At 35.7% G+C, this 13,231-nt stretch overlaps 1 protein-coding gene across 1 annotated transcript in view; it reads right to left on the bottom strand.

Moving 5' to 3' along the window:
- Positions 1-6,627, bottom strand: part of pde4d (phosphodiesterase 4D, cAMP-specific) — a 145,727-nt gene extending 139,100 nt beyond the window's left edge. Inside the window, exons 1-2 of the mRNA XM_082188277.1 lie at positions 6,565-6,627; positions 1,302-1,395 (exon numbers count right to left, since the gene is read on the bottom strand). Coding sequence (XP_082044403.1) covers positions 1,302-1,343 — 42 coding nt within the window. The 5' untranslated portion in view covers positions 1,344-1,395; positions 6,565-6,627. The remainder of the gene's footprint in view (positions 1-1,301; positions 1,396-6,564) is intronic.
- Positions 6,628-13,231: the final 6,604 nt, after the last annotated feature.

Here is a 13,231-nt window from a genome sequence, read left to right as displayed (position 1 = left end):
ATGACAACAGGTCAATGACAAATCTCAATTCATTAATCTTTCTGATGAAAGACTACACTTCATCTGCCTCCTTGAGACTAGTTCTGTGAGGATATATTTTAGAGATTTATATTTCAGATATAAGGCATTAGGACTGCATCAAAAAGAAAAATATTCTCCCAAACCACTAAATGGCAGTCACTGTAAAAATTTGGTAACTATTTTGATGGTCCCTTTTGAACCTTCTGTTGATTATAAGTAACTTTGCAACTGCATGTCTACAATCTCTCATTAGAGTATTAGTAGAGTGTCTGCTTGATATCTGCTAACTCTTTATTGTGATGCTCCTCCGACAGACATTCTACTGACTAGAAGTAACTTTGCAACTACATGTCAACTTATTCTAACCCTAACATTACCAGTCTACTAATACTCTACTAACACTCTAATGAGAGTTAGTAGACATGTAGGTGCAACATTTCTTATAGTCAGCAGAATGTGTAAAAGAGACCAAGATAAAGAGAAACCAATAGTTTTCTAAGGGTGAATGGATTCATTGTGAAGAATATGCAAAGTGGACCCAGAATGACTGCAATTGAGAAATGTTTCTGTTCGAAGATGTGCATTGTTTAAAAGCAGAATAATTCTGAAGTTAAATACTTCGTTTTGAGGTTCTGAAAATACACAGAAATTTATTAATATTTTACTTTGTTTGAATAAATTAAGCCATCAGCCATTACTCCAGTCTTCACATGATCCTTCAGAAATCATTCTAATAGGCTGATTTGGTGCAAAAAAAAAAAAAAAAGTTGTGCTGCTTAATATTTTTGTGGAAACCATATTACATTTTTCTCAGGGTTCTTTGATGAATAGAAAGTTCAAAAGTAAAGCATTTATTTTAAATGTAGTTTTTTTTAACATGACAAATTTCACTTTTAAACAATTGAATGCATCCCTGCTGAATAAGTGTATTCATTTAAAAAAACCAAAAAACCTTCAGTTCATGGGTCACTGCTTCTGGGGTTTCAATCTTGGACAACCACTGCTTCACTGCTCAGATCATTCATCACTGCCACCAACCTGTTTGTAAGTACTAAATAACCCATTGGGTGCAATTCCATTTTACAAGTTAATGGGTTTATTAAAACAACAGTCTCAAACCCTTCTGGAGGCAAGGTTTCAGATGACTTTGTACTATATCACAGGTGAAAGCAGCAATGATTTCCAGTACAATAATGTCCAGTACAATTGATAAAAGTTACACATGTTGGAAGTTGATTGTCTGTGCATGTGTATGGCACGAATGATTTCAGTGCACTTACACTCTCCAATTGACTTTCTCCACTGCAGGCATTCTCTTGCATTGTTTGTCCCCCAGATAAAAGTTGATGTTTCAGTCTCAAAATGTAGAAAGTCCTAGAATAAATCAAATAAAAGGAGATGAAATCCTGCTTGATATCACACAAACCATGAGACTCTAGTAAAATACAGTGATGACACACACAAGACCAAATGTCCACATTTTGGCTCAAATCCCATTTTGACTAGGAAGGAAACTACCAGCATACAAAAACATATTGTGCAGTTCTGGCATCAGAAATTGCATTTGAATAAATGTACTATTCTTTTCATCAGTGAGTTTGTGGTCCTTGGGGACAAGCTGATAATCTAGGAACCAACGGTTCAAGTGCCAGTTTTGCATGAAAAAAGAAATAATTGCTTTCAGAAGCATAGACAGCATGTCACACGTACACTTGCATACACTGAGCTGTGTCACATATCTCATTACGTTTATGATAATCATTGCAAGTATTTGATATGACCTTGGAATTGTGTACACTTCTTAAATTAGTGCTTCATAAATAATTCATGAGGCGAAACAAACTCTGTCCTATTTAAAGTTGGCCAGTTCTACAAAGTCACTTGTTTTACAAAGTCACTTTCAAATAGACAAAAACCAAACAGAATATTTGACACATGCAATAATCTAAAATCTTCAAGTTAACATTTCCATATTTTCTTCTAGGCATGCTCTGTTTAAATATAAGCATGTACATTCATCATTTTTTTTATGTTAAATTGAGATTCCTATAGCTGTGAGGTATTCAAGAACCTAAAACAATTTTTTTCTATTATACGGGTGGATGATTATTCATGCCAATGCATTATTATTTGGTTAGGAAAAGCTTTGTTGCAGTATATAGTGACATCAGTCAGAATATAATTCACAAGTGAAATCATTATTTTCTCTCACTGGATTCCTTTTTCCTGCACAAAACTGAATATAGGGCACCTATATAGGGTCCAATGGGCTAAAAGCCCCCTTATGGAGAATATGGTCCTGAAATATGTCAGTCAAAAATAAAGTCTGAACTTCTGACAAATGTTGTCTCAAAAGAAATGCTTTATTAGGCATCTAGGAGGGCATTTTACCCCAAATGTGGGGCAAAAGACCTGGAAGGAAGGACTTATAGCGATATAGCATAAAGGCCATATGGATAATAAATCAAAATGGCTCTTTAACACCGTTGTACACACAAACCAAACACTCAAAACAGAGTGAAGGGGGGGCATTTGTTTTCAGTTCAAGTTGAAGTTGAAGTCAACAGACTCAACATAAATATACAGAATGAGATAAGCTAAACTTGCAAAATGAAAGCATGCTACATACTAAAACCAAATTTTGAAAGAATGCTATAAACAATATTTTCTTACAGAGCATTTCCTTAGTCATATTGCAAGTAGCCGTGCAACATAAAACGTCTCAAGCAACACCGTAAAGAAGGGAAATAACGTCCATGGAATGAAAATGTACCTTAAATAGTCTTTATAAAGTCTCTATCACCATCTAGTGGCTATAATGTGACAGAATCAACTCACACACTGTACATTCCCATGTGTTTAGCATGCTGAAAGTGCAATAAACAAATTTTATATTATGATTTATAATAAATAAACTAAAACTCATATCAAATGTATTCATTACATAATATTGCTATGCTGTTAATCATGTTAATTAACAGCTATAATTATTGTGCTACGTATAGGCTACTAATTTATCTAGAAACTTTAATCATAAAACAACTACAGATCCCTTTACATTGTACAATTTACAGTGGAAATTTGTGTTTTTAGAAAGAGGCCTCATGTCTCAGTATCTGCTGAAAATGTAAACTCTCTCAAACAATTATTTCCCCAGGCAAATATTTGTGAGTGTCACAGGCTAAAATAGGCATATGTCAATTATTGTTTACGGAATATGTTCCATGGGAAGCACAACATAACCTTTTCCACATTATTTTTGGCTAAAGTTCGTCAAAGAAATCCATCAAGCACTGGCAGTTGATATGATCACTTACAACCCACGGCATCCTCTAGAAAATAAATGATGAATGTTGATGTTTTTAATCAAAAGTTCCTCTCCTTGTGATCTCCACGAGGAAGAAGGATATTTGTATGCTTGGGAAAAGTTTACATTGTGAAGGCAAAAGCAATGTCATTTCCTATACGTAATTGCAAATCTATTATATACAAAGATAACCATCAACAGGAAACCAGAGGGCTTCATATGTTTAATTTAGCAAGATGTGGCTCACATAAACCCACATTATGGTCATATATATTCATTTTTGTATATCAGCATTGGCATTACTACACGTTTAAATGTCAGTTATTCCCATGATGCCTTGCCATCTGCGTTTCTGCTGAGGTTATTGAACTATTAATGTGTCATGAGAGAGTTTGAGGGAAATGGCTGCACTGTTTTCCTTTTAATGCCGTTCAGAAAAGGCTTTTCAGCCTCTGCGCACAGGATGTTTGAGGAATTATATTAAAACAATTATATTAAAACACAATCTTAAAATGGAAAATGATCAAAGGTTTTTCTTATTCCAAATATACTGTTGGGGAGGAACTTACTTTAAGATGTAAGATCAATGTAAGATCAAAGCTGTCAAAGAACAAGACGGCCTTGACATATGCTAATAGTAATCTGCCTAAATTTAGCCTGTGACAGATTGTCTGGTAACGAATTAAATGTAAGGGCCATTTCTTTAATTTAGTTTTTTGTAATACATGTTAGGCCACAGTTAATATGATGTCAACAAACTTTTACCATTATAATTTGCAAAAAACTGTTGCATTGAGTTATACTGACACCTAGTTGCATGGATGCTGCATCATACAACATTTTTTGCTGACCATATGCCATTTTAAAATTAATCAGTCATGATTTATTTATTTAGTGATTGAAAGCGTCTGATAAAAAGGGGGTTAAAGATAAAGAGTAGGTCATATGACCTGGGACATTAAAAATAAAACAGCTTTAATTAAACTACTGATATGACTCGAGTCCTCATATGTTGTAAGTGTACAGGATAAGACATTTTAAAAGTACTATTAAATTGACAAAACAGAACAGTATTTTCTTGTAAAACATACTCCAATAATCTTCAACGTTTAATTCAATGAGTTACTTGCTTTTTCTTTGTAATTATGAAATTTACTAGCAATTACTGAGTGAAAAAAAGCTTTCAAGTAAATCCTACTCACATTTTTTTCTGTGTATTAAATTCATGCATTTGACATATTGATGTTTTTAATCAAAAGTTCTTTGTGATCTCCATGAGGAAGAAGGATATTTGTATGCTTACATAGCAAAGGCAAAAGTCATATTTCATATATGTGATTGCAAATCTATTGTATACAAGGATAACCATCAACAGGAAACCAGAGGGCTTCATATGTATAATTTAAAGAGCTGCGGCTCACAAAAAATTGGAGTGCACCTTTAACATAAAAATGAACAAACTAGACTCACAGAGATCGTGTGGCCTGTCATAGTTAATTTGTTATGCCGCCGCCTTAGGGTCCCTTACTGGTTCCTTGCACTGATTTAACAGATGAGGATTATCCAGGTAAATTCTGGTCTGGACATTTGCCCTCAAATAACATTCACAGGACACAGAAACAGCAAACTGTCAGCTTTAGCACACCGTCAAGAGTACAGATTGACCTTTAAAGCATGAAATTATTTAATTCATTTCTTGGCATGAAACAACAGCGTGAACTCGTGTTTGCCTTGATCCCCAGACATGCCTGCACACTTTCCGACCATTTTAATATGCCTCAAATTATAAAATATACTAACTTAAATGCACTTAATGTGGACACAGACTGCACATAGTGGAAACTGATGGCAAAAGGAGCAGAACTACAAAGATCTGGATGGGAGATGTGTTTAAATATACAAAGCAACATAGGGAGTCAGACAGCCAATGAAAGGTTACCTCTGCACGCATTATATTTACAGTTCGTGAGGGAGACGTGTTAGAGAAAAGCAGTGGTCTGTACCTCTTACAAACTTTGAGGCTGTTCATTAATTAAAGCATGGCTATAAATGCAGTAATATTGTGCTTTAAAATGTCATAAGGAACCAATTAGGAGCACAGATGTTTTAGAATGGGAAAGGGTGGTGTCATCAATGACATCATTATCTGGCCTCCTTGACATCATATGTCATTTCACGCCCTTTTGAACGTTTTCTTGTTTCAGATTCAGCATTTTTGCACATCGTAAAAGTGCATGATGGATTGTTAAACTTCCCGTTTTTGAAAAATACTGGATTGTAAAATGAACTTGTAATGTTAATCTTGTTCAAATGTTCCAGTGAGTTGTTTTTTTTTTTACAATAAAAACAAGTTGATGTTACATATGATGAAAATTAGCTATGAAATTGCTGATAAACCAGTGGGATTTTAACAGATCTGGGAATATTTTTCAGACAGATCTTGAAGGCGTTCATTTATCAAGCTCAGGTTGCTTTGTATATCATTTCTATGTGTAAATACTGTATGCAATACTGGCAATACTGTATGCACTTTTTTAACTGGGTGATCTACTATAATATATATAGTTTGTTTGGTCTGTATAATGTGAAATGTTTTAAGTACCATTTAAAAAAAAAAAAGAAGTTCAAAAATCATTTTGATACAAAACCATCTCTCTGTACTTAAAAACAATGGCTTTTTAGTATGCAAAAATGCTCACTTCATGTGACAAAATCAGAATCACTCCCACACAGCCATGGGCTTTTCGATTTTACACATGACTTCATTTATGAGGGGAAACACTGACATGTGGAAGGAAAACAGTATTAGTATCATCAATTGGATACGAGCCCCAATAAACAAAAGCGCATGTGGACCATAATGCCTCACTCTTGCCTATGATGATTATGATACAATAAGACATTCCAGTTCACTGTGAGAGCAGGCTGCTTTGGGTGCTCTATTTATAGATTAAGGATGCAAATGCCATCAAAAATGTCTCTCTTCTAAAAGAACCCTTTGCATGCAGTGCAGCGATGAGTTAGCTGAACGGGTCAGGTGCCCAAAAGTCACCTTGCACCTGCCTATCCTTTTCCACATGGCTTAAAGCTAAAGACGACACATGCTAGACCAGATGGATGGTGACGAGAAAAGAATGAGCAAACACGCTTGTAGGGTACAGAAACATTCTTTCTATGCCTTTGGGAAGTACATAGAGAAGAAAAAGGAAGTAAATAAAGTGTGCATAGGAACTTACTGTTCTCCTTGGAGAAAGAGAAAAGAAACAGAAATGACAGATGCAATCCTCCAGAGACTGATCCCGGTTGTTACTGCGATACAGTCCAGCTGAAACAGAATGAAACATTTAAGTCCCCTTTGCTTCCTGTGACACTGTGCCTCGTGCTGTGATGCTCTTTGGTTTAAGGACTGAAGAATATCAGAGTTCCCAGCCTCTCAGCCAATCAGAGCGCTCTGCTCCATCTCCCCCACCCCTCCCTAAAGTTCCTCCAGCAGAGAGATGTTTTAAAAAGCAGGGGCAACTGCAGCATCACAGCGGGATACTTGTACATCTCAAATGATCAAACACAAGAGCAATAGAAGTGTTTATGTGAACGTCTACCATGGGAATATGCAATCAGCTGAGTGTTTTCTTTTGGAAATGAATCGTCAAAATTGGACGTCGGACGTCAGTTGTTCTGCTCGCACTGTTTACCTCTGTAGTCCATTTGGAGGCTGTAGTTCTCTTTTCACATGCCCTTTGACTGGTCCCTGCCTCGTTGTTAGTGATCTGGGGAGAACGGGGCTAGTTTTCACACTTCATTCTTCTGAAAAATGCAGAAGACAATTTTTATATAAGCAAATACCTTAAAGTCACAGCCACAAAAACAAGCTTTTGAGCATTTCCAGCATCATTGCCCTGGGGGAAAAGATACAGTTCACTGAACACAATTCACAGTTCACTGGGACAATGTGCCCCAATGGCAAAAATCAAACCGTGAAGTGTTATGAAACAAACCAATTCAAGAAAAAAAGAACAATGCAAAAAGGTGTTTAACTATAGCACAAATAAGAAATTGGAATTTGAAGGACCGAATTTACAAAATTGAAAGAAATTTTTATTTGCCATTTGAGGGTTTTTTTCTCCACCAAATAAATGAGGACAGGACATTTTATCAGAGTAAAAAAAAATTGCAACTCAATTTTCAAGACACACTGCAACAATATTAGCCTACAGCATGACTGATTATTAGCAATAACTTCAGGGTTGTGGATGTCAATTAATGGTATATGCTTTTGTTGAAACCCTCATTCCGCATTCTTTTTTTTTTTTAATCGTGTTACAAAGAAATAAACCTTTGTCCTGTTGTTCCTTTATTATAATATTATATAATAAATATTTTTTGCTTCAAATCAAAGATTTTAATGTTGTGATTCACTTCATAGCCAGTTGGTTTGGTTTGGTTCGTGGCTTGCTCTTTAAAGAAGACTTTTATTAAAAATCCCAATGGGAAAAATACTTTGGGAACCAAGGCCGATGAATAAGTGGGCTGGCCATGGGCAGTTGTGGAAAAATCAGACCACTGAATGCCAAGATTGACCAATCAGAATCAAATACTTAAGAGCACCATATAATAAAACAAACGAATGCCCAAAAAGTCACACATATGGAGTTAATCTGCTCTATATCGTCATAGTCCAGTTATCTCGCCCCAGTAGTTTATGTTCTCAGGGTCTAGCCACCTTCTAGCGGGCAAGGGAAGCAAACAAATCATTTTGTAATAAATTACTCTTGGATATCTAGTTTGGACGCACTTCAAATAAACTCATTACCAACATTTTTGTGAGGCACTGTCTGGAGTTCCTATGTGATATGTTTGTTATTGTTTATGAAATGTTTGAAGGGAAATTGAGTTATCAGGAATTACATTTACGCACACAGCAAACGTATTTATAAATATTGTGGACCAAGTACCAAGCTCTGTCTTTCTGACCCATGTCTGTCATGATTTCCCATCTGCTTGGAATGTTTGGACACACAAGCAGCCCAAACACAAACATATTAGACAAGTCCAAATGTATGATGCTGATCTCACAGTATGTCAGAGGCAGTTCAAGGGTTGACAGCACTTTTATCCATCTTGATAAGGATAAAATCAATACACAAAAACAATGATCTATGGTGAGGTTTAGGTAAAAACGCCACTTTTAAATCAATTGCGATTTTCATTTGAAAGGTACTAACAGCTCAGCTGTTCTTTAAAGTCAGACGTTGCGATAAGTCTTTTCTTATTGTAACGTATATCCGCACAGCTTCTCGAACAAGAAAAATAATAATAATAATAATAATAATAATGTAGGGCCAGATTAGATTTTTTTTCCCATCAGGAATTGATTGGTTGGTTGCCAAGTCACATTCATTTATATAGCGCATTTTACAATACAGATTGTTTCAAAGCAGCTTTAGAGATAAACAGGAAAATAATGCAAAAAAAGTTTGTTTTCAGAAGAAAATAGTGTCACAGTTCAACTTAATTAAGTTCAGTGATGTTTCATTTTTGTTTAAAAAAAAAAGTTATTTAGTTCATTTAACATGGTTGTGGTTTGCTATTGCTGTGATGTCATGTGAGTGACAGGTTGCCCCTCCCTCACGCCAGTAAACAGCTCATCAGAGAAGAGATGTCGTCATTGCAAGAGATTATGAGTGCACATGAATAAAAAATAAAAATCACTTAAAACCATCTATACTCTATGTTCCTAGTTTTTAGAAGCCTTGTGTGATGTACAGACAAAAATGTAGCCTAATCCATTATTCTCTGAAAATCTTCTCCCATGCTGCAGTGCTCAAATATCATTCACATTACAGGTTTGGCGTCAATGATGTTCTTATGCCTTAATTACTTGCATCGTGACCAAATTTGAATATAAGACATCTCTATTAGAGGGTAAGATTATTAAAGGACAATTCCGGTATTTAACACTTTGAGTCTATTTTGTAATGGTTCCTGTCTCGACTTTTTGACTATTTTAGAATTGCCCATGACCGCTTTAGAATGGGAGTCTATGGCCATGCACAAACATGCCCTTAAAACAACCCTTAACGTTCGTTTTCAAAACTGTGCAACTCACCGAGTGGTTAGTGGTGTTCGTTGATGTTCCAAAACAAGTAGCGTAGCGAAATACAGTTTCTGTCGTGTTTTATTTGGCATTTTGTAAAATCCCATTGATTTCCGTTGGAGGACTCATTGCTCGTTGATATTACTGCGCTACCGGAAAAGGAAAGGGGGCTGTTTACATTTGGTTGTAGTCTTTTAGGTCTTTTCGCTCGGTTCTCTGACTCTCAGAAGGCTAGCGCCGTGAGCAGAGCAACGGAAGTTGCCGAAGAGCGGAAGTTTATACGCGGTTGTGAGGTATCTGAAAAAATAGTTCCACTATAGAAAAATAAACGGATTGAAATCATACATTGCGCCGATATATTGAAAAAAAATATGGATGGATTTATAGTGTTTTGGAAAAAAAATATGGATGGATTTATAGCGTTTTGGAAAAAAATATGGATGGATTTATAGCGTTTTGGAAAAAAATATGGATGGATTTATAGCGTTTTATAGCCAGGTTGTAAAAATACAGTATTGTGTATTGTGTCAATATGTCACCTCTAGTGTGTGGCCCGGCCCTTTGTTTATTTTTCTGTATTTGGCCCTCACTAAAAAAAGTTTGGACACCCCTGATCTATATGGTTTTAAATTAGGGTAACTTACGTGTACAGGCCTATTTCCTTACTAAACTTCCATGAATTAATTTTTATTTTGAGTCGGACCCAAAGACAGAGGTTTAAGTCTCTCTGGTTCTCTATCTCTCCCTCCCAGTGTTGAAATTAAGTTATAATTGCCTCATTAAATTGTGATTAAATATGTTATTAATTCATTTTGGAAAGATATTTCATGTCTTTACTTGTCACTTTACTTAACACTTAACACTGCTACAGTTGAAGTTTGAAGCCGTGTTGGTAGTAAACATATTGTGATGGTAGTAAAATAGGTGGTAAAAAGGTAGTAAATTCAATTTAAGAATCTCTGTATAAACCCTGTTTAATGACTTATAACTTAAATTTTAGTCGTATAAAAGCTATTATATGGCTTCAGAAGACTTAATTCATAACACGAGTTAAATCATGAGTCCACAAGTTTTTACTTTTTCATCTGTTCTTGGACATGTTTGTAGCTCAACAGAATACTTCTACATTTTGACAAACTGTTGCATTGAATTGAACGAGACGAGTGTGCGTAAGACGGATTCATGAATGATTTACACAATTTGTTTCTGCTTGTGTTTCATGCAATGAAAGTGAATGGTGACTAGGCTTCTATTATGCCTAAACTCTGCTTTTGGGTTCTACAGACAAAGTCAAACAGGTTTGAAAATGTCAAGAGGATGAAATAATTTTTATTTTCACAACCATCATGTCAATAACATTACTAACAATACATTTTGTACTTTGCATATATGCTGAAATACAAGTTTTAACAGGAATGAAAAGCTTGTTTAGACCTGAAAATCAAGTGCCAGAACAATCTACCAGAAAAAAGAAAAGAAAAAAAGGAAAAAAGAAGCCTGGCAGACAACGAAGTTGCTGCACCTTTTCACTTTTGACTCGTTAATTACCTCAAATGTCCATTGTGAACATTTTATTTATATTGATTGTATTTTATGTTGCAATGGAGTAAAAATGTGGTTAAATTGGTGAAATCTCAGTGAAACTTTGTTGGCAAAAAGGTCTATTGTCCAGTGTAGCGATGTAATGTATGAAGCACAGCTGAGCTCACACAGAAGTCACTTTCAAGCAGCTTTCTGTTGGTCAATGCAGTGAATTCAAGTGACCAACTTTTTCTTACACCTCCACAGCCCCATAAGTAACACCCCTTTAAGCCTTGTTCACCCCAAAAATTGTCATCATTTACTCGCCCTCAAGTTGTTCCAAACCTGAATCAGTTTTTTTTTTTTCTGCTGAACACAAAAGATGATATTTTAAATAATGTTGGTAATCAAACAGTTGACGGTAGCCATTGACTTCCAAGGTAGGTCAAAAAAAAGAAAAAAAGATGGAAGTCAATGGCTACCGTCAACTGTTTGATTACCAACATTCTTTAAAGGGGACATAACATGAAAATCTGACTTTTTCCGTGTTAAAGTGCTATAATCGGGTCCCCGGTGTATCTACCAACCCAGACCGTGAAAAGGTGTAGGCTACAACCCAGTACCTTTCTCTGCAAACGATCAGATTTTGCTCCCTTGCTGATGTAGGAATGATGTATAATCTTACTGCCCCTTAATCTGCACGTTTCCACCCACGGCGCCGCCATTTGGTTTTTGCAAGTGCCAACAGTGTAAAAAAAAAAGATGGAAGGGCTGGTGAGATTGCAAGTCTGAGAGTGCAAGTCTGCAGCCAGAAGCTCGAGTGGAGCCGCTATATGATATGAAGGTCCCGCCCTCACTCACGCAGAAACCGTTAGTACAGTTTACTGCAGAACAACTCATGTCAGTGTGAAAAAAACACTTATGGAGCTGAATCTCCAATCTCCTCCCGAAAATCCCCCAAAAAGTCCATTGGTGCCTCAGTGACTACTTTGTTTAGAGAAGCTGTCAATCATGACTTGTGACACACACACAAAAAAATCACTGCTGTCTTATAAAGACTTTCAGGGTAGGCTACTGTGTCAACTTGTGTAAAACTTTAACATGAAGGTACATGCAAGTCGATGAGATGAATCAATGTAACTCCACAACTAATGTACTACATAAATGTATCCACCACTAACCATTTAGAAACGTCCAGGCACAGTCGAAAAGTTGCAACCTCTTCTTGAGTCTTTCCTAAAGCTGCACTCCACTACTGGTTATTTCTGAGATTTTGGATGACAGATTATTCGCGTGTTTTGTCATTGTATCAGAAGCTCGTGTAAAGGGCAGCAGCTCATTTGCATTTAAAGGGACACACACACACACACACACACACACACACACACACACACAACAAAGGGGCAAATTTGACAAGCTATAATAAATGATCTGGGGGGTATTTTGAGCAGAAATTTCAGAGACACAATCTGGGGACACCATAGATATATAGAAAAGGGGCATGTGTCACCTTTAAAATATCTTTTGTGTTTAACAGAAAAAATAAACAGGTTTCAACAGTTCTGGGGGCAATCGTGAAAAAAGGTGGAATTGAAATGGCCTCGGAAAGCATGAAATATCACCCAACAGCAAGGACACATTTGTAAATTCCCCAAATCCCTCCACATACCTCTAAACCACTGCACTGTTAGACTTTTCAAGGGTTTTTTACAGTAACTTACTGGCAACACTGTTGCCAGTAAGTTACTGTAATTAAGAGTTACAGTACCAAACCGTATTTCAGTTTTGTGTAATACAGTGCATTACTGTAAAAACGAAGCTAATCAGTACAGTGCATTACTGTAAAAACTAAGCTAATCAGTACACTACTGTAATTATTTTTATTTGTACTAAATATAAATTAGATTTGATAATTTTGATATATGATTAATTTTATTTTTATCCTACATAAGTACTACTTTCATACAAACCAATTAGACAAAGTTATCACAAAATACCATTTTTTTATTTAAAACATTTCATATATATCACAAAATAAACATGCCAATGCTGGAAATGATGTGTGAAATTTTTACACATTAATGGGTAAGTTTAGAGACAACATTTTTTGTGTTAATTTTAACTCATTCATTGTGTTAATGATTTTAACAAAGTAAATATGTCAGAGAGGTTAGCACAAAGATGTGTAAACGTGTTAAATTAACACATTATGTGCTGTCCTTCACTGCAAACATTTTTGAAAACATACATAAAATCATAAACAAAACATTAGCATTTGACTAAATGAA

The sequence above is a fragment of the Leuciscus leuciscus genome, assembly GCF_965113295.1.
Source record: "Leuciscus leuciscus genome assembly, chromosome: 13".
Taxonomy (NCBI): domain Eukaryota; kingdom Metazoa; phylum Chordata; class Actinopteri; order Cypriniformes; family Leuciscidae; genus Leuciscus; species Leuciscus leuciscus.
Note: the sequence above shows the minus strand (reverse complement) of the source record. Positions and strands in the feature narration are given on the sequence as shown.